The sequence below is a fragment of the Maylandia zebra genome, linkage group LG22 (genome assembly GCF_041146795.1).
Source record: "Maylandia zebra isolate NMK-2024a linkage group LG22, Mzebra_GT3a, whole genome shotgun sequence".
In the NCBI taxonomy this organism is placed as follows: Eukaryota; Metazoa; Chordata; class Actinopteri; order Cichliformes; family Cichlidae; genus Maylandia; species Maylandia zebra.
Genome location: NC_135187.1, coordinates 5020629 through 5046105, shown reverse-complemented (window position 1 = coordinate 5046105; position 25477 = coordinate 5020629). Strand labels below are relative to the sequence as shown.

The following is a 25477-nucleotide window of genomic DNA, read 5'->3' as shown; positions in this document are numbered from 1 at the left end:
AGTAAACATGACCATGTCCCATTAAATTCAAGATTACTTTATTTTGTTCTTATAATTCTCAGTTTAACCATTTCATTTGTTTATATGTGTTTTACTGTGTATAAATATATATTGGTTACATGATCTGGAAATGACTGCAAAAATAAAACTTTAGAAACTCTTGGTTTGATTTTTTTTCTAATTCTAAATTAAAAATTCTGAATGATTTAACTTACAAGTTACTCCCATAAGCTTCTTATACTATAAAGGCTGTAGATGGAAATTGTTGTTTCTAAGTCCCACAGCTCACCAGTAGAGGGCAGTAGAGAGCCTTTATTGTATGTATGATTATGACACAGGGGAGGTCAAAACCTCACTGAAACACCACTGAGTAAAATGCTTAATAGATATTATAATATTTTATATATATTACAATGTGGTATGATTTTCGATATTTCTGTGCATTGTCAGAATGCTCTGTTGTTCTTTGTTTTACTACTTTCCTGTCTGTAACCTCATTACAACTTTATTTCCTCTTCATTATGTTGTCCAACTGAAAAATTATTTTAATTACAAACAGTTCTAACATATGCAGAGGTTTATATGCATATTAGTCTTGTATTGTTCGCTATATATGTAAATCCATGAATAAATACAATAGTGAATTCTAACAGCTGTTATATTGTAACATAAATAAAATGGCATTAATAGGCCATTTAATGACATAATGCACGCAGTACCTGTCCTGCTATTGCCTACTGTTGTGTCTCTATTGACAGATTGCTGTATTAATATTAATATGACATTTATTTTTGTTGCATTTTTAGTTTCAAACTAAATATTTAAGTCACTTTTAAATAAACCTGATAATCAAATAAAACAAAAAACATATTTTCATAATTATATAAAGAGCTTTTTTTTTATTGAAATCCAATGAGACAACACTGCTCTGTTAAACAACAGTCAGATGATATATATAAAAAAGAAGAATACTGGTCATAATAAGGCAAACGCTTCAGCTTTGTAACACTCTGAAATCTTTTGGAGAGGTCTGTAACACTTTCACACACAAACAGTTTGATTCAGCATCTGTTTCTCATTAACACTGAACACCATCAAAAGGCTTTTAAAATGAAAGGGTCAGCTGCGGTATCTGTGCGAGCGTATCTTGCGGCTGAGGGTTCGGGCGATGCGGTCGACGGCGTAGCTGATGTGTCCCTGCTTCTTGTCATCTGCAAGTGACAGGCCCTCGATGTTTCCGCTGTACCACAACACCCATCCGGCCAGAGACACGAGTAAAAACAGGGCTCCTGAGCAGAGGACACAGATTCATCATTTTTTTATTACTAGGTCATAGAAATTCATCTAAACAGAACAATTACAACCCCAGCCCATTTAATGATCTAGTCTTGAGAAAGAAGCAAAGATTATCTCCTTAATAAAAATAATAAAAAAAGATGTAGAGCACGTGTTGTTTTAAGCCTTTTTCTGTAATAGTTAATTTCCACCCACAAGTTTTCTCATGTTTTTGTGTAACATTTTATCTCCTCATCTATTTTGTTGCAGTTCTATCATAAAGGTCACTCTACTCCTTTCTTGTGCTCTGTACTTCTACTGCACAGTAAAAGTTCAAATGCTGTTTCATATTTGTAGAGTCTGGCATTTGTTTGACTTTGTTGCAGTTTAGCCTTTGATATTGTCTGATATTCCACATAACTGATATTTACATAGTTTGCATGGTTAAGACCACCTGGACAAAATCACAAATCACCAGGAAATGGTAATTACATCATTGGTGTCATATATGCAGTTGGCTGGCACATTTTGGCGGATGCATGAATGGATGAGTGGATATTGCAGCCCAGCTTCCAGCCAGGAAAGAATCTGCAAATAAACTTTGCAGTTATTCTGAAAACAGCTGACTCGACTATTTTCACTGCCGTGAGAAATCTGCTTTTGAAGCTCCATCACTTTGAGATTTGGCTCAGAGAATCACATTTTGTCTGTTCCCTGAAGGTAAATGGAGACATGGCAGTCTCTCTCCCACCTATCTTGAAATTGTCTGCCTCCAGCATCAGCTCCCTGTTTGGCACCATTGTCAGAGTACTAGCTTTTTAGCTAGCGGGTGCAGAGGAGGTGTGTGTGTGTGTGTGTGTGTGTGTGTGTGTGTGTGTGTGTGTGTGTGTGTGTGTGTGTGTGTGTGTGTGTGTGTGTGTGTGTGTGTGTGTTGGTGTACAGCTACAAATATGCAGACAGCTATTCACTGAGTACCTGAAGTTATAATAACTTTTGCAGAGAGCTAATTTTGATGCTTTAAAGTTCACAGAGATGTGCAAAATTCCTTCCTCTGCTTGTGAATTAATGTATATGCTGCTATGACTGTGAGTTTATATTAATTCTAATAATTAAGACCCATTTCTGTAATATACTTACATATCTATATTATTGCTAATATATATTGTAATATATCTATATCACTAAAGCACTTCTGGATGGATGCAAACTGCATTTCGTTGCCCTGTACCTGTGCATGTGCAATGACAATAAAGTTGAATTCTATTCTATTCTATTCTAATTCACGCTCCAGTTGACTCGTCACTTCTGTTTAATGTCAACCCACTTCTGTTTTTGATTAAGCCACACAAGCATACCAGAGTAGACCAACACGTCTCCAAGGTCCCTGTCTTGGATCTTCAGATTGGCGAAGACCCCCACCAGCAGAACGGCTCCACCCACTACATCCATAAACACGGCAAACGCCAGAGCCAGTTTACAGTGGGACAACCCAGTATATTCGCCCATTATTGAGCTGGGAGGGAGGAGGAGAGGAAAGACTGTTACAATCTGACAGAACCACAGGTGAACTAAACCCGCTACAGGATCACTGATGCTTCCACATGTACTAGTGGAAGAATGATTCACGTTAACACTGACAAAATTAAACATATTAAATGTTTAAATTAAATGTTGTAAATACACAGAATTCAGACATTTACATTCTGATCAGAGTTTAGATTAAAGCTAAATACATGGGACAGAGGCCTAGAATCTGAAATGTCAAAAGAAGGAGGGACTGCTTTCCTGATTTGGTCTCTGAAAGAAATTTATGATCCTGGTCTATGAGAAGCTGTAAATACAATATCAGTCTCCTACCTGCAAAACTGGCCTCCAAAACCTGCTGACAAAGATGACACATTCAAATATTTTAGGGATTTTGAGCATCAGTGATTCTGTGTTAAACTGAACACCACTCCTGAGCGTTCTTAATCATAGAGTACCAGATAATGGTACCAGATAATATGAAGGCTCTAGCTCAAGTGGTTAACTAGATAATTATATTTTAAGACAGCCGTCCAAAGATGATTTCCTAAAAGACAAAACAAAACTGTTTTCCTTCATTAGAAAGCTAGGGACAGTAGGGACCTGAAACTTTCTACTAGAACAGTGTCTTTCAGGCAGAAAGATGACACTAGCTGCAATATAATAATGTACCACAGAACCAGAAGCAGTAGGTTATACATGATTCGTGACTGAGTCTGCTTTAAAAACTGTCTCAGTTTAGTTTCAAGATGATCCCTGTTAGGGGCAGTTTAAGTTCTGGAGGTAAGAAGATCCACGTCTCTGATGACAACCTGCAGCTTCCATAGATGCTCCATGTTACTGAACCAAAAGCCTTAAGAGGAACCACGAGGTTACTGTGTTAGTCACTGATTGTGTGAGCATCTGCAAAGTAATCTAAGATCGGCAAATGTAATAAAATACAAAACTTTACATGTTTAATTTCTTAAGACTATGGAAACAGTGTAATGTTATCAGCTTCTTATCCCAAATTTGAATTGCCTGCTCATCATAAGAGGGTTGATTTATGTGAAAGCTGCCTGTGTGAGACCCTTATAAGACTATACCAAACATATCAAATCAAACCAAAATTTATTGATATAGCAAATATTAAAAACAATAAAGTTAACCATAGTGCTTCACAGTTAGTAACGCAGACACACAGCTGCATTTTGAACTAACTGAAGCCGGTAAAGAGTACACTGTACACAAAGGAGTACGGCGTCACTGTGTTTGACAGGAGGATTCAATCTTTTTGCAAGCGGTCAACTAGACCCAGAGCTGTTTCTGCCTGGTTTGTAACAGGAGAACATAACAATGTTCTCTTGGATTATGAACTAAAGTTAATTTAAAGACTTTCTTTCACACATAAACTTTGACTCACGTGCTGCTGTTGTCCGTTAAGTTATAAAAAACAACGCCTCCGTAGACGGGTTTGTTCTCTCCACCGTGTTCTTCACTTCCGGCTTGATCTGCGCTCTTACTCACCTGCAGCCACCACGCCCTTCTGGTGACACGTTTCCGGTCCGGATTTCACCCTCTTCTTCTTTTTCTTTTCCTTTGCTTCTTGGCATTTTACAGCTTCATAAACGCAAAGAAATTTATTTTTAAAACGCACTTTTTATTGTTATAGTTTCACTGTATTTATTTAATGTGAGTGTTTTATTGATTAATAAAGAATAATAAGGTCCCTTTTAACACTTTTTAGATATTTCTTTTAATTTGAATGGAAATCTTTTAGGGGGTAAAAAAAAAAAAAAAAAACACCGCCCCTCTGCGCATGTGTGAAACAACTAAATCTGCGCGCGGTACACCTGTTCCCGCCAGTATAATCAGGTAATTGCCACCGGGAGTGTGCGAGGCGGGCTGTAGGGCCGCAGGTGTGGCTGGTTTCAGGTCATATTACTGAAGTATAACTGCGCACAGAACTACTGGAGACAAATAATAACAGGTTTATCCAAACACGCGGTTTATTACCGCTCTGTAGCTGCTGCCCGGCAGACCTCTCAGCCATGAATCCTTCCACCAGCAGAGAGGATGCAAGCCCACCAGGTAACAACATGCGGCCCATCCACTTGCCCACAGCAGGCGTACGAGCGCCAGGAGTCAGACATTTAAACTTTTACACCTTCTCCAAACGCACTCTTTCTTTTTCTTCCCTGCACATGTTAAAAGAATGAAAAGTGGACTCGCCTTTAGCTTTAACGCAGCTAAAACCTGATCACAAACATTCCTGAGAAGCAGTGCTGGCTGCCCTTTTGTGTCCTGACATCACTTTTACTTTTAAATACACGGTTCTTGTTTGTTTGCTAGTTTTCTGTAATGACTGTTTTATTGATGCTCTGCTTCCTTCTTTTCGTTTCACTCTTTGGGCTTTCACGCCGTTTTTCTAAAGCGTAAGCGGGCTACCAGGCTATGCGAGTAACCTCGGTGAGTTGTTGGTTTATTAACCTTAACAAGCGACTGATAAGCAGTAATTAATCTGCATTCGTCAACCATAGGAGCCTCTTTTTAAAACGTAAACTTTCGCTTCGTTATTTTGTTTCATATTATTATATATATATATTTTATAAATATTATGTCTTTGAATTTGGGTAGGACGTTAAGCTAGTAAAGCTAAAGGGAAAAGGTATGAGTTTATCAATTATAGCAAAATTCTGTCACTGCTACTTATTTTTGTATTATGCTTTGACTCGGGATTTTGAAAAACTGAATTTATTAATCTCTATAAAAATGACTTTTTAATTGAGAGCATTTCCTAAATAAGGCACAACCTTTGGGGATGAGCAAGAGAAAATAAAGTTGTGGCTGAACGTTGAAACCACAGAATTATTACTAATGTGGCCCAATAATAACAATAATTGTGTGTGTGTGTATATATGTATATGTGTGTGTATGTGTATATATATATATATATATATATATATATATATATATATATATATATATATATATATATATATATATATATATATATATATGCCTGTACGTTCAGCACTAAGGCCTCAGTGTGAACTTAGTGTTTGTGTATGAAACAATAGATGGTAGACAGAGAGACACACTCTTGTTGTGTGGAATATCACCTAACATATTAAAATGTTCATACTGATAATATTTATTAAAGGCAAGATGGAAACATTTTTCACAGACTTCAGGTTTATTAGTTACTATTTTTGAGTTTTTTCCTCTTTTCTTTTTTTATGTCAGAGCACTACATGCCCCAGTCATCATTAGCAGCTGCAGCATCATCTTCATCAGCAGCAGGAGGAGGAGGAGGAGGAGGAGGTTTATATCTAAATGCCTACGAGGTCTCCTTTCCCCTGGAGGAGAATATAGAACGACCTCCTCCCTATCACCTGAACCAAGGCCAGCAGATGATGGATGGTATGTCACTGAAAATGTTTGTAATTCCCAAACAGTTGATGCTTTTGTTAAATTCTTTGACCAAAAACTAGAAAGAACAGCTTCAATCACATCCCGATTGTTTGATTTTAAACACATGGTGCTGGTTTATAGAAGCAAAACTACAAACATGTCACTGTCCAAAAACATTTCGACAAAACATGTATTTTTTGGCTTCCTGGTATAATACGTATTCATAAACTGTTAACTTGAGATATGTATGTATGTATTCATTCTTTCCCGTCTTTTCCCTCGTCTTCCTCCTCCTGCAGAGCCAGTGGTGCAGGAGCCTCCTCACTCTCAGTACAGCACCTTCATCCTGATCTCTAACCTGCGCGCTCACCTCTACGTCACTCTGGAGAAGAACGCCTGGCTGCAGAAGCGCATCGAGGAGCTCGAGGAGGAACGCAACTTCCTGCGCTGCCAGCTGGACCGCTTCATCGTCAGCATGAGGAGTCCTGAGGGTCAGGCTCGTTGACTCTCACCCCATTTAAAGTTTTCAGAAATAAAAAAGCATTTGATTTTGTGTTTTCCCAATTATAGAGTGGAGCGGGGATGCCCAGCGTGGTGTGAAGATCCAGCCTGCCAGCTCTCCTTCCCCTCCGTCCCCCATGACCACCAGGTCCGGGATGACCCTCAAACGCATCCAGGGATCAGGATCTCGGAGCCGCCGCAACGCTGGTGAGGAAGATGCTGACACACGTATGTAAATGAATATGTTCTAAATGCTTAACTTTAAAGTAGAGAAGTCTTTTTGTCATGTTTTTGTTTTGTTGGGGTTTTTGTAGCTGTAACCAAGCAGGAGTTTCACGTGGAAGAAGACAAATACTACACCGAGGACGAGTATGTGGAGGAAGAAGAAGAAGAGGAGGAAGAGGAGGAAGATGTGGACTCTTCAGTAGAGAAGGGGATTAGGAAGAAGGGCAGAGGGCGGGTCAGTGGAGAGCCAAGGATGAAGATGAGGAGGGTCTTCAGGATCACACACGGGAGGGAACGACAGAGAGGTGAGAGTCATGTGACAGAAGACATGATGTAATATAACTATAATTCACATAAATCTTGTTTTGGTTCTGATGTGAAAAGTTTAAAAAACAAAAGTCGTGTTAAAATCCAGAACTCTGTTTTTAATCCCAAAAACATTTTTATCCAAACTCCCCCATGTTGTCAAATATACATAATATGGGCTCGACTTGCATTTCTAACCCCAGCTAAGAAGTCGTTATTAGAAACTCATCATTCTGAATCAGCAGGAAACAAAAACGCTACAACAACACTGTGCTGGAGCCTCAGCCTCCTGTCTATGACACACTTACTTCACTCAGCATTTTATGTTCCTTCCATCAGTTAAAGACCCAGACGGGGTTTTGATCCGTTACAAGAAGATCCTGTCCACCTACCAGCGGGTGAGGAGCATGTCCAGAGCCTTCCAGATCCACGGAGTCGACCGAAACACCATGGCCTCCACCTCCCCCATCGCCGAGCTGCTGCTGGTGGCTCCAGAGAAGGTGAGGACTCCTCTGATTTCCTGTTTTATTGAGCTGTTCTTTCAACTAAGTAATTTGAAGAAAAATAATAATAATTTGCCATCTGTATTGTATCTGTGAATTTCCACTATTTCTTTTTTAAAGTCTACATTTTAAGGAACTCCAATGATTCACTCTAAGTTTATCACACTTTCCAAGTAAAGCGCTTAGACTCAAGGAGACGTTTCTATTAAAGTTTCTAGTGTTGAAATAATTCTTTGCATGTAGGATTCTCTAAAAATAAGAAAACTTGATAGGAATAACTGCATAGAGCTTCTGTTTGCATATTATAAAACTGAAATTATTTTAGAATCCGTGAACAGTCCAACATTTCCTGCAGGTGTCAGAAGTCGGAGAGTTTGAGGCGTCGAAGGAGAAGCTGTTGGATTACGCCCGGAGGTGCTACAAGACGATGGATGACGAGACGCACGCCAAAGTCCAGACCATGAAGAAGACTCACAAGCTGCTGCCCATCTCCTACAGGTTCAGAAACTGAGAGCGGAGCGAGGCGGGCAGCAGGACCAGCTGGTGGGAGCTTTCTGCACTTTGTTCTCATTTTTCTTAAAGTCAGAATATATAATAGGATGTGAGAAGATTAAATGCCAAATTACAGGGCATATTCTGATTTATTCATTTATTTATTTATTTATTTTCATTGAACTGCTTTATTTATGTTTTTGTTTGTTTTTCCTTGTGCAGCTATTACAGTTGAGAGTAGTTTTTTACTCCTCTGAGCTATGACAGTGTTTCACACTGAAGACTGAAGTACTTGTTTTTTGGGGGGTTTTTTTGTTTTTGTTTTTTTTGCTTTACCCTAAAAATTAACTGAAGAATTAAAAAGAGAGAGCGCATATGTTGTTAATTATAATAACTCATCTCTGAGGTATTATAATTTTCTTGAGGGAACCGTCTGATTCATCAGTACCTGCAGATATTTTATAGAGCAGGTATAAGAGACAGAAGTTCGAGTAAATGTGCCTCAAAGTTTTGTTATATAAGAGAGAAATATTTATTATCTTTATTTTTGGCTTAGTGTTTGATTTTTCCTTTTGCACTGAAATGATGTACATGGATTTTTGATGTTTCATTAAAAAAACTTTATTCATTGATGTGTTTCATACAAAAGTTGTTTAAGTTAAATGTGAAAGTATTAACGGTGATGTGAATTTTTTTTCTTTTTTCAATTCTGATAACATAACATGTAAAATGCAATACTGTACAATAGATTAAATAACCTTAAATGTATTAATGTATTGTTTTCCTGACTCTGACTCATTTGATGTAATGAGGCTGACAAAGTGACAACGTGCTGAGCTCAGTGTTTACAAACAAAGTCATTAAGAGCTAAAGAAATCAAATTAGACTTAAATGTTTTGCTAAAAAGATGTTATCTAAAAAAAGAAAAATTAGACTTGCAGACTCTAGCGCCCTCCAGTGGAAGAATTTGGGGAATTAGTTCATTAATAAAGAGAAATTGTTATTAGGGATCAATGGGATCCAAAACATTTAATATTGATCCGGGCTCAAAACATAAAAATCTTTTCCCAGTTTTTTTTCATGTACATCTAAATGTATATATTACATATGGGTTTATTATAGGTCTATTTTATGCTCCACATCATTTGGGATTTGCTTGTAATTTTATTTATTTTATTTTTTCACTAATCTAATGATGAAACTGACCTCACAGCCCGTTGTTCACCAGTGGGCTAGTTTCAGTCATTATGCAAACTGAAGAAGGCTTGCTTTTTTTTTTTTTTTTCAAAATGACGCCTCTGACTGTAACTGCGTGTGTATAAGCGTGTAAAACCTGAAGATAGTCAGATTAACAGTATTTTTGTTTCTATCTGCCATTCTGCAATTCATCTCATCTAAACAATAACGTGGAGCACAGCGTGACGTGAAAAAAGGCACATACCTTTGACGTTACGTGACGAACTCTGTATTCCTCGTCCACACGTAAACGCAAAAAAGGAGTTTTTAAAAAAATCTGTTTTCGTTGATTCCAAACGCCGTTTACGTGTGGACGAAACAGCTGTGTTTTCAAAAATACCCGTGTAGGTGCGGACGTAGCGTAAAAGATTTAGTAGTTTATTTCATTACTACCTGTAATTTATTGCAGATTAGGCTACTTGTATTTGCTTAATTGTTTGCAAAATGTTTGAGGTGTGAAATAAACCGCAATGGAGCAAAATATGGGTGCGTGTGGTTGGAGGATGTGTTCGTGCGTGCGTGTGTGTGTTTAACATTTTTCTTGTAAAACAAAGGGGGCCTGGCAAAAAAAGTTTGGGAACCACTGCACTGATCTATGAGCCATTCAAGCATAAAAAGGCACCAAACTCAAGAAATAGTTCAGTTTTGTCTACACGCAAAGATCCCATTTTAAATTGTGTCTTAGACACTTTGTAACTTGCACCCTGTTGCAAAAACACACAATTTGTTCCCATTTCTTTACTTGAATCCTTCCAAAATGACAGCAAACATCCAGCAAAGACCTGAGAGATGCATCTGACTTTTCAGTTATGTCTACTGTTCACTAAAGAAATGGTCTCAGTGGAAAATGGCTGTCAGGAAGCCATTCTTAGCAAAGGAGGGGGAAAAAGGCTGAGGTATGCCAAATTACACAATAACTCGAATGCACATTAAAGGCAACTGGTCTAAAGTAGTGCTGAATCCAATTTTGAAGGTTTGGCTACAATTTGTTATCAATATTTGCAGGAGTACATGGGAGGTCACAGGAGAGTTGTGGCTATGGGCATCTGTACAACCTGGTGGAAGCTCTGTGATGGTTTGGAGCTTCATTTCAGCTGGTTTGTTGGAGATCCTATGAAAACAGGTGATATTGTAATAACTGTGAAAGCAGCTGGGAACAGCTTCATTTTCAGCATGACAGCATGGCTCAAGACTTTTGCACAGTACTGTATGTAATAATGCCATTCATTAAATTGTTATTTGCAATATGCAAAGAGGTCTCAGTTTTTTGACTAAGCATTGACTAAGCGTTGAATTATGCAAAATATTCAAACTTGTACCCACTAAAATAAACAGCTTGTATACGTTTATATTTATGTATTTATCTATTATAAACTACTCTTTTAGTTTTTAGCAGAAAAACAACATTATAATAAACGTTTACTGTCATGGCGTTCAAAATAGAAAAATATAAAATAAATGACAACTGCACAAACTTCATTTCCCACAATACATTGCGGCACACAGGGGGTGCGTTTAGTGTCTGAGGGGGCGGGGGGAGGTCGTAAACTCAGTTTACCCTTTAACCTTTCTGAGCGGGCCAATCAGAGCGGGAGCTACGCTGGAAGTAGTAAAACCAGCCTGTTTGGACTGACAACCGGTTTCACCGAATAGAAGCGCGGGAGCCGCCTTCGGTGCCCAATCACAGTCGAGCTAGGCGGAACTCTTGTCCAACAGGGCATCGGAGGAGGAGGTGTTCCTGGTAGCCATCTTGGATGTGCGGAGTGATTGTTTAGCGAGAAGAATTGACATTTTTTTTAAAGGAAATAACCCTTCGTGGTGAATCGCTGAAGATTTAGCGGAGTGTGGCGACTGAGGAAAGCACTCGCACCTCGGAAAAATCCAGGTAAAGTGACGGTCGAGCCAGAAGTGATGAATTTGTGTGCCTTCCCCCTATTTTCTCTCTCCCCCCTCTCCAAATTGTGTCTCCCACATCAAATAGCGCAGCCAGTGGGAAGCTGCAGCTCTCGGTACTGCCAACAACTTCAAGTGTGCGCGTTTGCATTAGAGTCGGAACTTCCTCTGCCGAGCCGCGGTGTGTAACGCGAAGTTGAGTTTGTTTTGAAGTGTATGTGCTGGGCTGGAGCTGCTCTCAGAGTAATGATGCCCGCATTGTTTGTAAACATCCCGGGCTAACAAATACTACTCCCCGGTGCACAAACGCCACCTGGGTGTCTGCTCAAAGCCTCTCAAAGAGCAGCCCGGCTGTCAGACACGGTCATAAAAGGCTAGGCGTCCTCTGTTGGTCCAAACTTAGTTCAGTGTGGACAGGAAGGGGCTGTCTCCAGATGTGTGCAGATGTGTGTAAAACTAATGCTGGAGCTTATTTGACAGTGTTTCTTTATTGTAGTTCTGTTATTCAGACTAGGACTCAGTTACTAAACAGTGAGGCTATTTTAAGTCGGAGTCCAGGTTTCCCGCAAAAGTTTTGATCCCAGAAACCGAGTAGAGGACAAAGAGTTAGCAAATAAGTACACACAGCTGGGAGTTTAGTTAGCTAAGGTGGTTTAATGTGAGATTACCTTTAGCAAGCATACAAAGTTCAACAGCACCACAAAGGCTTCAATCACCTATTAATCCCAAACCCTGAAAGTTGAACTTCCTACATAACTTGTCATCACAGAAATAGAATACAATTTTATTTATGCTGCACCTTTAAAAAAAAACACAGTTTACAGAATGCTTTGGCAGACATACAGAAGTGGAATGATCAAAGTGTAGATTAAACTAAAAATACGCAGCATACATAATAAACAAAACAAGGAAAAGCTGATAACCAGAAGACAAAGTCATAAATCACACAAGTGTTTTTTAACTTGTTTTTTTGGCCATTTCATAGGCAATAATGTACTTTACGCAGGGGGGGGGGTCTCTTTTTGAGGGGGTAGCAAAATTTGTCTTATGCAGGAAAACCCTGGCTTTACATGCCGGAGTCACCTGGAGTCCTTTTTTAAAATTTTTGTTTATACAGTGACAAGCGTTTGGCAGTTTCTCAAAGAGGTTTCATCCACCTCCAATGGAAATTCCCTTCTTCCAGTGCTGCAACAAAATGATTTTATTTTTTAACCGCTTGGTTCATTTGTTTTGCAGCTGGTAAAGCATATCACACATTTTTTTGTTTTTAAATCAGTGGTTCAAATAAGGTACTGTGTGTACCAGTCATGATTAAAGCTAAAGGCCTTCTTCACATAAAATGGCCTTTGGGTCCACACATGGATAATAAACCCTCTGGAGAAATACTTTTTTTCCACTCTGGAAGTTTATCGGGATGTAAAAGGTGATGACAGTGCCGTTTGTTTTTTTTCTTGGCATTTACCTCTATGTGCCTTGTATCACTCGGCATCTAAACTCAAAAACTAAAGGTGTGCAAATCTCTGACAGTCTCACTTTAGCCACAGGACAGGAACATAAAATAAAATTGTATAGGACATGTGCTCCATGCCTTGAATGAGTGAACAATGATGAAACAAAGTGTGGCCTTTGTGAATCCATAGATTTCTCCCTTGTAACTGGGGATCAGTACATCTGTAGTAAACCTATGCTGCAGAGACCTCTATAACCTATATGTGCACCTACTTAGAAACATAATTACATATCATGTTGACACAGCCCACAGCTACTGTAATTGGCCTGTTCAGTACCTTGGACTCCTCCTTTGCATTTCAGCTACTTTTGTGTTGCAGTTTTTAAATAAATCGGCGAGATTATAATAATCATAGCCTCAATGTAAGGACTCTCAGATGTCAGCAGTTTCAGGAGGGAGGGATGTGAGGGAATGTACAAAGAAGTTGAAAAAGTTGAGGGTCAAATATGTTTGCCTGTAGAAAAAAAACCCATCACAAAAGTCCCAGCATTTTTTTCTATCAAGGCTGGCACTGCATCTAAAATACCAGGACACAACCACAAGGTAATTAACGTGTAATGCACCACATACAAGCATGAATGCCTGCAGGCGCGTCAGCATAGGTTATGTTATAGGCTGTCATTGCAGAAGGTTAAAACAGCTGTAAGAAGTCTTCTGTCATCATGTGGTAACCATAGACAGCCATCTTTAAAAACATTTTACAAGCGCTATACAAATACAGGCCATTTACCATTACCATTTTTTTTTACATTTTCCAGATATCCAAATATTGACTGCAAAGTTTTTATGTTTTGTACTGCAAATGTAATAATGTACCAAATACTGGTGGTCAGTCTTGGTTGTTAATTATCTGTATCGTCCATGAAAAAGTCATGTCAGTTGATTACTAATGTGTCCTTTGAGACAATAAATAGTGATATTGGCTGCCTCTTCAATGAGTTCCTCATCCCGTGGATGGACTTGGACTGCAGCTGGTAGCGTTTGATCGTGTTCTGCTCTATAGCCTCTGTGAGCTCAGAGTAGGAGCACCAGTTGTTCACTTGCTTCGGGTTCTGATTAGCGATGCTTCAGCTTGCGGTGGATCTCCAGATTAGTAGAACGATCACCAGTTGGTGGGGTTGGAGTTAGGGATGGGCCGACTGGGTATTGATTTGATCCTGACTATAACAGCTGGATCTGATGTCAGTGATGGCTGATGCATTCACTTCAGTTCTGTGTGGTTCTGTATTTACTTCAGTGCATGACAGTAGCTGCTAGTGACAGAGCTTACGTAGCATGGAGGAGGCTAACAAAGCAGCAGCAGCAGTTCGGTGGTGTTTCATGGCTGGTACACCGCAGCTTTTCTTTGTATGTTTGCAAAACCTTTTTTATTTAACTGCAGACTGTGGTTAAAGTAAGCTGATGTGACTGAAAAGTTCAGCTGAGTTGATGCATTGGCTTCAATCTTTCACTCTTATGTTTGGTCATTATATCATGTTGAAACTAGAGTGATGTTGGTTTGGTTTCACAATGGTTAGAAAGCTTTTATTACACGTAGGGTAACATAAAGCGGCTCAACTCAATTAGAATTTTTTCACTTCAGCTGTTGTCTTGAACAAAAAGAATGACTTGCAGTCTCTTCCTCTGAGATGGAGCTTATTAATATAACTCTGCTACTGGATCAGTACCCTGTATCAGCAGATAGCCACAGGCAAGGTGTTTGAAGCCTACTGAAAATGGAAAAAGGTAGGCTGCATGCATTTTTACCATGCAATGCTACTGCCAGGGAACATTTGCTAATCATCATTAACCAAAGAGTTAGAAGAATGCATGCTACCTACCTGACAGAACAGTAAAAGGTGTCAGATGGTACTCCACAAACAGAAACATGCAAAGAGAAAAAAATCTTGTGTGGTGCACCTTTAAAAAGTAAATTGAAACAAGATCCAATGCAAAGGAGCCATTTTTGTTTTTGATTGTGATTAAATGTTCATCTCCTCCTAATTTGCATTTTAAGAACAGGGGTCAAACCTGCTGCATCACTTCTTGTCTCGGACACACTTCCTGCAACACAAATAAAAATGTAAATGTTTTTTCTATAGCTCTTAGTTTCACTCAGCTTATGTGTCAAAAGAGCATCACAAGCAGTAGCGGTGCCGGCGTCGTCACATATGCCTTTCTTTAATGGCCCGTGTCTGAACCTGACAAGTGGCGTGCTGCTAGTTTGCGCCTTAAAGCTGACACAGCATCTTCTCAGCCTCACCTCAGGCTGCTCATTAATAACATGTCTGCACCGCCTGTCCTTACTTGACTTTGTTAAGTGTACTTTGGTCGCTTTCTGAGGCATGAGGATCATCTTCTCAATTTGATGGGTGTCCAATCAACGAAGCAGCTCTTATGTCTTTGAAGTTAGAATTGAAATATTTCAGGATCTATATTCATCTGTGTGTGGCTTTTTTCGATTATGCTGCTTATCATAAGGTTTTGGCTTCTTAACCTGCTAGAAAATAGAAAAGAAATTTATTTGTTTTCTGTTTCACTCCAAGTCTAAACATTTATTATCATAATTATAACATTTTTGGCTCTTGGAGTTTGACTCACTGTGTTACCTTAGTGCTTAAATGGTTCCAATATCTCAGACTTACAGTTGTCTATCGATTGGCTTATAATAATTAATTAATAAATCCAGAAAATTTACTATCAGCATTGAAGACATTATTGTTCTCGCTGGCTGCTTTTAAAATCGAGGGAAAACTTGAGCAGCCCGGTTTTACATAAAGTAAGTTAAACTTCAGTGATGTCAGTCCGTCCAATTAGGAAGCATAAACCACCAGGAATCCATTTCAGCTGCTTTAGTACAAATCTAAGTGACAACAGGTGCACTGGGGCATCAACATCAAGACGACCCCCAAAAAGGGAATGGTTTAAGCAGGTGTTGATGGCAGACCATTGCTCTCTGCTTAGCCCTCCCAACTTTTAAGGGTTTTTGTTCCTGCTGGTAGCATGAGGCAGTAACTGCAACCATTCAGGTGTGTGCAGGTTGTCCAGCTCCTCCAGCGAGACACGGCATCACAGGAAGCTTTGCTGTGTCTGATGTTCCCGTGTTGGTGCTATATAACATGGACTATATTTGTCCAGGTTTAACATTGCAAATGATCAATCATATTGGTATAATGTCATAGTTTTGAGATGTGGAAAAATAATCTGCTAGTGTCCACAAAAGTCAGAGAAAGCAGGCATTTAGGTTTAAATTGTGTTTGTAGTTACAGTTATGGAGTTGCGGTTTGGTATGTGGTGTGATGGTGCAAAACTATGACATCCCAACAATGAGCTCGGTCACTGGCAGTGTTGAACCTGGGACATTAGTTTTGGCGATCTGGGAACAGTACCAGCACGGGGATATCCGACCGTGTGGAGATGCCAGGAGAAGTTACATGAGGAGAGCTCATGGACAGGACCGTTGGTTGTTTTGCAGGGACAAAAATAAATCTGCATAATGATAAATCATTGAACACAGAGCCATCTAATGAAACTGTTATGTAAACACTGGCCACTGGTGCTGGTGAATCCCTAACAAAAAACAGCATTGTTTCGGTAGTGACCATGAGGCTGACCTGTTGTGCGATCAGTAATGATGAATAATAGCACATAATGCTCGTCCTTCATCGACAGATTGGGTATCAAATCTGAACTTCTGCAGCTGATTAAGTGCTCCTCTGGCTTGTGCCAATTTGCAGTCAAATTAGTTCTCGCTGATTGCATTTTCCCCCTGCCGATATTAACAAACAATGATGGTGATGATTGCTTTAATGAGCTTAAAGAAACTCGCTCACTGTTCACTCACTTGTGAATGTATATAAATGCCTTTAATTACTGACAGTTGACTTAATGACTTTGTCATATATAAACCCTTAAAGCAAACTTAATTGTTAGTGTATGTAACCAGAGAGAGGCACTGAGATGATGTTCTTAATCAGACCTCTGTTCCTGCATTATGCTTTGAGTTGCTTTTAGTGTTTTAGTGCAGCTGTAGTCAAAACAGGTTCTCACACAATATTATGTTATCAAGGGGCAGAAGTAGAGTTAAATTACGATTCCACAGCATGAATAAAACATCAGTACTGGGCTGATTAAGATTGTATTTATCTGACAGAAAGAAAAATAAATTCATAAAAACAAATGTGCAGTAATTACATTGTATTGGCATTTCAAGTAAGTGCGATCCACCTGGAGGCATTGAGATCATTTATCTGCAGTCAGTTGTATCTCGAATCACCTGGAACCCTAAATGACCTTCCATAGTACTATGACAGTATGAAATTACAAAATACCTTAATGCCAGGTTTATATTTACAGTAAACTGTCTCTGAAGGCCTGCAGCTGGTATTATATTTATTCTTGTGCTGACTGATGAGCTCTACTTTCCAAACATTTTTATCTACACAGGCCACCTGCAACTGTAACTGCAAGTACTTTAGGGCTGCTCGGTTATGGCAAAAGTCCACATCTTATGGTTTAGTTTTTCCAGTAATTGTAATCTGTATTATTTATTTAGTTAGTTAATTTAATTTATTTCAGAGGTGGAGGCGGTGGGGACTGGATGATCCGCTGTTTACAGCATTGCTGTGAAGGCAATGGGTGCCTTTGGTTCATAATATAAGATAAAACGAGAGCTTTGTAGCAACCGTTCATTATAAAACTAATTGTTTTATCAAACTGTGATTGAAATTAGGCTCTTATTATTGGAAATATTAGATTTTTGTTTTAATCGCTGTATGTTTTAATGAAGTCGTCATCAGTTGAGTTTAAGAAGAAGAAATGTGAGGAATGACTTTGGTGTCTCTCTGCTATGAAAACCTTGGAGGCCACGTGCTCAAAGCAAGCTTTTGATGAAGCCACTTATATTCATAAACGGCTTTTCTGCCATACCTGTCGTACCTGCTCACCTCTATCTGATCTGCTCAGCGCAGCAGTGTTAGGTATCACTGCTGAGTCAGATTGAATCAAAAGGTCTGCCCTGGAATGGCGGCTGTCAACTTTGTTGTTGCTTTTTTTGATTTTCAGCTGCAGAAAAGTGGCGGGAATTCAGTGTGCTGCCAACAAAAACACAGTTTTTCAGCAGGGCAACAAAAGAAGAAAGAGAACCACAATTTACAGTAAAGTCACAAACTATTACAAACATACAAAGAGAAGCTGTTGGCATCACAGGTGTGAAATACCTCGAGACTGCCGACACTTTGCTTGCAGCTTCCTCCGTGCTCCTTTTGCTCTCGTGCTAACAACTGGTGCACTGCTGCTGACACATGGTGAGGCAAACGCAGAGCAACATAGAACTGAATTGAATAGATTAGCACATTTTTACTGATACTCAATCCAGCTTTTTGAGTCAGGATTGGAGTGATGCTTCCCAGCTGGAGACCTGTACAGTAGTCATAATTACAACAGCATAGAGCCAGAGCCATATGTAAGTAAACACCTCAGTCACTGGGTGAGACACCCTCAGAAATCACAAACAAAGGCACTGGGAACTTTTAATGATCCTTCCACCCACAGAAACATTTCGACTTTTGCTTCCTTTAAAGAAGCTTCCTCACCAAAGGTTCTCACTGGAGAACCAAACTGAGTTTTAGAAGCTAATGAGGACAGTTGTGTCCACATTTCTCCCTCTGTCCTCAATCCATCCATCTTTCCACAAGTCATCATCGCTCTGCATCCTGCTTCCTTTCATTTTTATATTCTTAGTCTTTCTCTGTGACACCTATCCTGGGATTTATTAATGCAGACTCCTGTTTTTTTTCCCTGCAGTGAAAGAAGGCATGAAGACATCATCCTAGTCATCAGTCATGGCCGATAAAAGGAAACTCCAAGGTGAGATTTCTGCCTGAGTGTGTGTGTGCATGCATGTGCATGTGTAAAAGGGCATTAGTGAGATGATCAGGTGCCAGGTGGATTAGGTTAACCACAAATTACAATAAAGATCTCATTTGATCTCAATGAAGAGTTTGTGTTATGTGTGTTGCTGTTGGAAAGTCCCCTGATGTTTTGTCTGTGATAAACTCCGCCCATGTGTCACTCTGACCGGAAAAAGATAAATAGTGCACGAGCACACCTATACCTGCTTCGTTGGCAAGCAGTTTGTTTTGCGACCAAAAGTGGAAAATTTTCTTTGGTTTATTTCCTTAATTACGTCACAGTGCTTGTTTAAAAGAGAGCCAGGGCTTGTAAACAAAAGTCACATGTGTTCACAAGCAGCTTGTTTGTGGAGTTACGTAAGTGTTCATCCTGCCAGGTTAGAAATGTTTGGCTTCACATGCAAGCTAAAACAAATCTGGTTTTGGTTTTCTAACTTTAACTAAAGCATGGGAGATTTACCTGCTTTGTTCTGTGTCAAATAAAAGCACAGAAGAAAATACGGGAGCATCAGATGATTGGTTTAATGTGCACAGGGCTCGCAAAATTTCAAAATCCCTGGTAGCCCATCGGGCAGACACTCTTCAGTTTTTGATAGCCCAAAATAAATTTAAGTAGCCTGAAAAAAAACAGAGGACAATTTTTTGATGGATGTTTTGTTTTGTAATAAAACATCCTTTAAAAAAATAGTTAAAACACAAATTACAACAACTGTATAAAAATTATAATCATCAACTCAAATATTTGGTTCTAATTGAACAGAAATTTCTATGAACTTGTAAGAACTGTGTAGAACATGAATTAGTCTGTGCCTGAATCTGAAATTTCCACTGAAGTCACGGGTAAGAGGTAAGTGGAACCAAGATCTAGGCCATTTGCTTTGTGTGCAAAGACTGCTACATTTTGCCAAAGTTTGTCATTTTAGCTTCTTTCTGTTTCTTTAGTCTGGAGTCAGACTGGATTCTTTCCTGCCCTCCAGTAAAATTACCTACATAGCTCATTCTCCTCTCAGGTGCTTTTTATGTGTTTGCCTGCTTAAATCAGATGGCCTGACAGTTTCAGATTGCCCTCCACTGTACATCAGAACTAACCACTTTACAAAGTCGGGTCTCTTTGAAGTGTGAATGCACATTTTCTGTTGAGTTTGTGCAATCCGAACATGGATTCCAAACATAACTTGATGATAAGGACAGAAAACCTTCAAGCACATTGATATCGATCTTCTTAAATAGGGTTTCACTCTGCTTTACTTTATTTTCTCTTATATATGTACCACTACGTTGATAGGTACCGTATTTCCCGGACTACAGAGCGCACCTGTATATTAGCCGCACAAGCTAAAATCAGGGGAAAATCCTGTTTTGTACATATATTAGCCGCACCTGACTAAAAGCCGCAGGTGTTTCAATGTTGACTTATCATATGTAAGAGAATATGCACAAAGGGAATTGTCAGGAAAGAGATGGCTGTTTGGAGACACACGCCTTTTATTAATTATTTTGAAAAACAAGTTTTGGGTACATATTTGCATAACTTTTTAGGTATATGTACAAGTAGCGGTAATTACAAGTACGAAACATGTACTGTGCTTCATAAATGAGTAACAAATGTAGTACATAACAATAACCTACAGCACACCAGAAAAATAGATTCGGACTACCTTTTCGGCTCAGGTGCAGCGACACGGCTTTAACAAGAAGAAAAGTCAGTCATTCACCACCATCTTCCCCAGTGTCGGATATGAACAGGCTCAGGATGGCTTCGTCATCCACTCTCAGCTCCTTTCCTTCGTTGTCACTTTCAAAACCAAAGAAATCCTCGTTGTCAGTGTCAGAGTCGAACACCCTCTGAAGGGCCGTGGCGGTGTCCTCCTCTCCATCATGCAGCAGTCCAGCCCTTTGAAATCCGTTGGTGATCATGGATGTTTTCACACTTTTCCACGCTGTCAGAATCCACCGGTGGAGTTGGGCATAACTTGCTTTTCGCAAGTTTATGGCCGCTTGTCATCCACGCCTCCCGCTGAACGTGTAGCGCTACTTTGAAGTTTGTTTTTCGCGCTACTTGTACGGCACTATGTTGCCTGGCGGATGGACATGTGACCAACATACTACTCTTGAACCCCGATGTGTGTCCGATCACATGCCCTTCCGCCAGGCAACGTAGTGCCGTACAATAGCGGAACAAATAAAACAAATCGTCTTACGATATGACAAAAATCATGGACAATCCATAGAAAAGCCGCACCTGACTAAAAGCCACAGGGTTCAAAGCTTGTGCAAAAAGTAGCGGCTTATAGCCCGACAATTACGGTAATTATATTTGACATGTATTCCTGGGAGCAAAAATCTGCACATAAGATAAAAAGGTAATATTTTGATCTGTGAGTTATCCAGATCTACTCAAGAGGAGTTCGTGGGTAAGAAACAGAGTCACTGGGTAAAAATTCAAATGATTTTTGATGTGAGTTACCAACACTTCTTTTTAAATAAAATCAAACTAGATGGTGCTTAGCTTTTTGGTGTTAGTTCAGTGTGCCAAAAAATTAATATGAGAAACTCACGACCCAGTTACTCAGAAAACAAAACCTGTTGTGAGCAGTTTCATGTAGGAACTGTTCTCTACCTGCTGTCTCTGTCTATTAGATGTAACAGAATGGGCAGGATAGGATAAAAAGATCCTTAGTGGATCATTTTATAAAGCTGCTGAGGTTTCTCACAGTTAATTCGGCCTGTACAAGTTTGTCTTGGGCAGAGCTAAAATTTAAAAAGACAGTTCAAAATTACATTTATGCACATTATTACTTTGCAGGAGGAAGTATGTATCCATCAGCGATGAGATTTTGCCAAGGTCTAAACACTGATAGCATGAACTGCCATGTAAGCTTGTTGTCAGGCAGCTTTTTATTTTGGCGACTGCAGGTAGAAGAAGGTTCCTACATGAAACTTGTGGAGTTTTCTGAATAACCAGGTCATGATGATTTATTTTCACCTCAAAGGTTTTGTTTTGTTTTTTTTAAAGCTAAGTGCCATCCATTTTGATTCTATTCAAAGGAAGGCAGGCATTTCTACAGCTGATATATTCAAAGCTTGGTAACTCGCATCCAAGTAATTTGAATGGATAAATTACAATACAAGCCAGAGGGAAGATATGTAAATTTGATTTTGGGGTGAACGGTGTTGTTTTAAAAGTTCCACATCCTTCCTGACTGCATATGTTATCTATTTTTACCTCCACCAGGAAGGTTGTGTGGAAGGTTTGTTATTTGAATAAATAAAAATAACAAATTTTGTGAATTTTTATGTATTTAAGATTTGGATCTGGAGTCAGAAATCCATTTTGCATCAAATCTTCGTAAATAACCATAGAAACTGAAATAAGGCATCATTGGCTGACTGACTGACATCACTGACTTTGGTGTGCAAGGAAATTTTCAGGCTTGATGTTGACATGCAGGGTCAAAGTGCTGTCGTTAAATTTTTGAGTGAACTGTGTATACACACAGTATAATCATTTTTATTTCCCTCATAAATTTTTCTGTCTCTTTGCATTTCCTGTTTTGGTTTAGTGAAAATGTTTCTACCTGTTTTTGTGCACAGGGTGACATTGCATCCGTGCACGCCGGCAGACATCTGTGCAAAAGTCTGCTCACTGCTGACACACTTTCACAGAAACTAGAGCATGTGTCAAGCTCTTTGTTCTATACTTTTATTTTGAAAATTTAAACAAGTACTACCACACTCACAGCTCTTGGATGATAATGCTGGGATAAAATTCTGACACTCACCACAACAAGTCTTGTAACCTGAACCCAGACCTTTGTGTGAATACCAAAAAACCTCGAGGCTTTTTTCTCCCTCCCGTCGATGTCTTTAACTTTGATGGGTTTCTCCAGCCGACGCTTGTCGCCGCAGGCTAAAAAACACTTTTTTGACAGGATTCAGCATCACTCATCCTATCACATGATATTCCCGTGAGTTCTCCGGTTGAACAGCTGTCACATTAAAAACAAAAACCCATATACCTATCCCCCTAAAATGTTGTCATGAGTAAAAAAAGATCAAGCTCCAGCACGGCCCCGGCTCTGTCAAATTGTAATGTATTATTACAGAGGAGGTAGACTTTCATCTAAAAATAACACAGCCACGGCAGTATCTTAACATCAAGGCTGTTTAAGGCCAGGCTCAAGCTGGAGTTTGTTCACACAACTTGGCTACAGCAGCGGGTTTCTCTCGACCTCACTGGTTGCTGCTTATTTCCTCATCACTCCTGTTATCTTCATTAGCAAACACACAGTGGATCAAATAAAAGTCTGATGTATTTAAGAGATTAGAAATACAAGGGTATGAAATCAAAATGTTACTTTCGTACTATGAAAATATGTCAAAATTATGGAATTTTTAAATATTTAAACATCACTCTTATACAATCATTTTGACTCATTTCTCAGGCAGTTACGGCTACAATGTCAGTCTGGTATAAAAATGTAGGAGAAAGGAGACCTGTCATAGCTTTCTCTTGTGACTTATCAGAAAACAGATCAAACATCCAGGGTACCAGTGCTTATTTCTGTTACTCTGCATCATAGACATTAAATTAGTGCAGTTGTTGTTTATTTAGTTCAGGGTGGTGGGTGTGCCTGAGCCTTTTCCAGCTGTCGTAGGGCGAGAGGTGGGGTGGACCCAGCACAGAGCTCCATTCATATCCTGGGTATACATGCAGCCGTGCTAATGGAAATCTGCTATTTTCCATAATATTGATATGTCCCAAGCTGGTTATAGTAAAAGATCCTGCTAAACAAAAATGTGATTGTAGCATTTGGAGTTAGTGTAAACATATTTTTAGCTTGCAAAATTTCACGCTGATATGCCCTGTATTTATGGGCTTATGAAGGATCAAAAACACGAGGGAGAATAGGAGGAAGGTACTTTCGGTGGCTCCCTGGATGTTTGATTTGGCGGTGCTGGGTGCTTTCTCTCAAGCGACCACTCATGTGTATCTGGGCTTGGGACTGGACAAATTTCACCTCCATTCTTATGTATTTTGGGTCTATAACTCTGAAAATACCATGAAGGTAAAAAGTTAAAGTTGCAAGCTGGCTCCTAGAGACTCCAAGTCATCACCCTTGCTTGTGAAATCTCATTTTCTTTCTTAAAGCTGAGCATTTTCCATCTCTGCCCTGGGTTTTAGAAATCAGATGTCACAGTTGACGGGCAGAAAAAATGAGGATGCTACACACTCATGCAGTAGTAACCTATCAAGGTTACATGCCCAGTGCATAACCTGCTTTATCATCTGCCTTATGTGGGATTTACAGTCGCCCTGTTTTGCAGATCTATGCAAAGAATTTAACCGACACAGAGAGTACCGAGATCAAACACTGTCCATAAAACATGGTTGTCACTGTCATGTCATCCGCTGGTTTCTGTACTCTGCATTTTGAGGCTGTGTACAAACTACCGCTTTACCAAATGAGCATCATGGTGTGTTCATGGTGCTGCTGGAAATACATGTGAAACATGACAAGTTGGGAATATCTGTTTAGGAGGTGTGGTGGTTTTTGGCAGACCTTTTTCCCTCACTTCACATGTGCATGCATTTTAGTACAGTCTGTGAACTAGTCACACCCTTTATCTGCTGATTTTAGTTTCTGGAAACAAATTTTCCCATCCTTATTTTTGTTTTCCTGAACACAGCTGTTTGTCTGGCTGGTGTCATGTGTACACTAAATGAATATTTTCCACTTTTAAATGGGAAAAAGTGAATATTGGGGCTGGAGGCTGAAGGGGTTGGTGGTGGTGTGAAGAATCTCACCACTCATACCAGCGACCACAGTTTGAGTCTCTCACGGGACCAGATTCTACACTTGGCCTGTGATATTTTATGTTGTTGTTGAAACTTTAAAAACATAAATGGTTAGGTTCAGAAAATATGTAATAGTATTTAAAATTCTACTATGAGACTGGGCTGTACATTTATGATGATCTTGATTTTCCCTGACCAAGTAAACCATGACATAAAGCTGTAATTGGATGAGATACGGGTGAGCATATCATGATTTTCCACTCCAGGACTTACATTGACATTCCTCTGCGGTATGTAAAAAGCAGAATGACTAGGCTGATGTGGTCCAGGTCAGAAATGTTAAAATTAGACTGCAAGCATTTTCCTGTTTACATTTGATAGCCACGAGCTAATCCATGCGACCACAGAAGGGAGACGTAAATCTGTTGAGCCTAAATCTAGACGTGTTTGTCTCTTTCTGTCACTCCCTAATCGCTTCTGACTCTTTAAACATCCACCACACGCTATTCATGGAGCTGCATTTCTAAGATATTGGGAATTAGCTGCTGTATATGTGCCACCACTTGCTCAGGAGCATAATGTGCCTTTTACAATATGCATATTTCATGAGATGCCAGCCACAGTTTTAAGTGCCTTGTTGTTATATGGTGCATTTATCGCTTCTCTTTGTGCCCGACACAAAAACAGCCCTCCAGTGGCCTGTTTTTAAGCTGGAGCCACTTTGCTGAGCAGAACGCCTCAAACCTGGAAGCAGGAATATATTGATGGTAGAAAAAACTCTGGTTTTAATCAAATAACCAGTACAGCTAGAGCTATGATCGGCAGCGTCAGTGCTCATATACTAAATAATTTCCCAAACATGACATTTCTTTTTATTATTCTGTGCTAATGACTACATCTCATACATGTTTAAACACAAGTCAGTTTA

At 39.4% G+C, this 25477-nt stretch overlaps 3 protein-coding genes across 7 annotated transcripts in view; 2 read left to right on the top strand and 1 right to left on the bottom strand.

Annotated features, from left to right (window-relative positions):
• Positions 1 to 870: 870 nt before the first annotated feature.
• On the bottom strand, positions 871 to 4347 carry tmem238a (transmembrane protein 238a). 3 transcript variants are annotated; one of them, XM_014411037.4, is made up of 4 exons: positions 4202 to 4323; positions 3133 to 3154; positions 2631 to 2788; positions 871 to 1289 (listed from the first exon to the last, which is right to left on the bottom strand). In XM_014411037.4, the coding sequence occupies exons 3-4, from the start codon at positions 2779 to 2781 to the stop codon at positions 1120 to 1122; spliced, it is 321 nt and encodes a 106-aa protein (XP_014266523.2). In that variant the 5' UTR covers positions 2782 to 2788; positions 3133 to 3154; positions 4202 to 4323; the 3' UTR covers positions 871 to 1119. The 3 variants fall into 3 exon arrangements, with proteins under 3 accessions (XP_014266523.2, XP_023009806.2, XP_014266522.2); XM_023154038.3 differs by having other exon boundaries at positions 3133 to 3157; positions 4202 to 4296; XM_014411036.3 differs by lacking the exon at positions 3133 to 3154 and having other exon boundaries at positions 4202 to 4347.
• Positions 4348 to 4642: 295 nt separating this feature from the next.
• On the top strand, positions 4643 to 9007 carry ccdc106b (coiled-coil domain containing 106b). 3 transcript variants are annotated; one of them, XM_024798493.2, is made up of 8 exons: positions 4643 to 4869; positions 5213 to 5247; positions 6025 to 6201; positions 6492 to 6683; positions 6763 to 6921; positions 7008 to 7223; positions 7564 to 7724; positions 8083 to 9007. In XM_024798493.2, the coding sequence occupies exons 3-8, from the start codon at positions 6033 to 6035 to the stop codon at positions 8236 to 8238; spliced, it is 1053 nt and encodes a 350-aa protein (XP_024654261.1). In that variant the 5' UTR covers positions 4643 to 4869; positions 5213 to 5247; positions 6025 to 6032; the 3' UTR covers positions 8239 to 9007. The 3 variants fall into 3 exon arrangements, with proteins under 3 accessions (XP_024654261.1, XP_004569825.2, XP_004569826.2); XM_004569768.4 differs by lacking the exon at positions 5213 to 5247 and having other exon boundaries at positions 8083 to 9006; XM_004569769.4 differs by lacking the exon at positions 5213 to 5247 and having other exon boundaries at positions 6763 to 6900; positions 8083 to 9004.
• Positions 9008 to 11189: 2182 nt separating this feature from the next.
• cnot3b (CCR4-NOT transcription complex, subunit 3b) overlaps positions 11190 to 25477 on the top strand; it is a 40100-nt gene continuing 25812 nt past the window's right edge. Inside the window, exons 1-2 of the mRNA XM_004569766.5 lie at positions 11190 to 11340; positions 18643 to 18705. Of these exons, the coding sequence (XP_004569823.1) occupies positions 18681 to 18705 (25 nt within the window). The 5' untranslated portion in view covers positions 11190 to 11340; positions 18643 to 18680. The remainder of the gene's footprint in view (positions 11341 to 18642; positions 18706 to 25477) is intronic.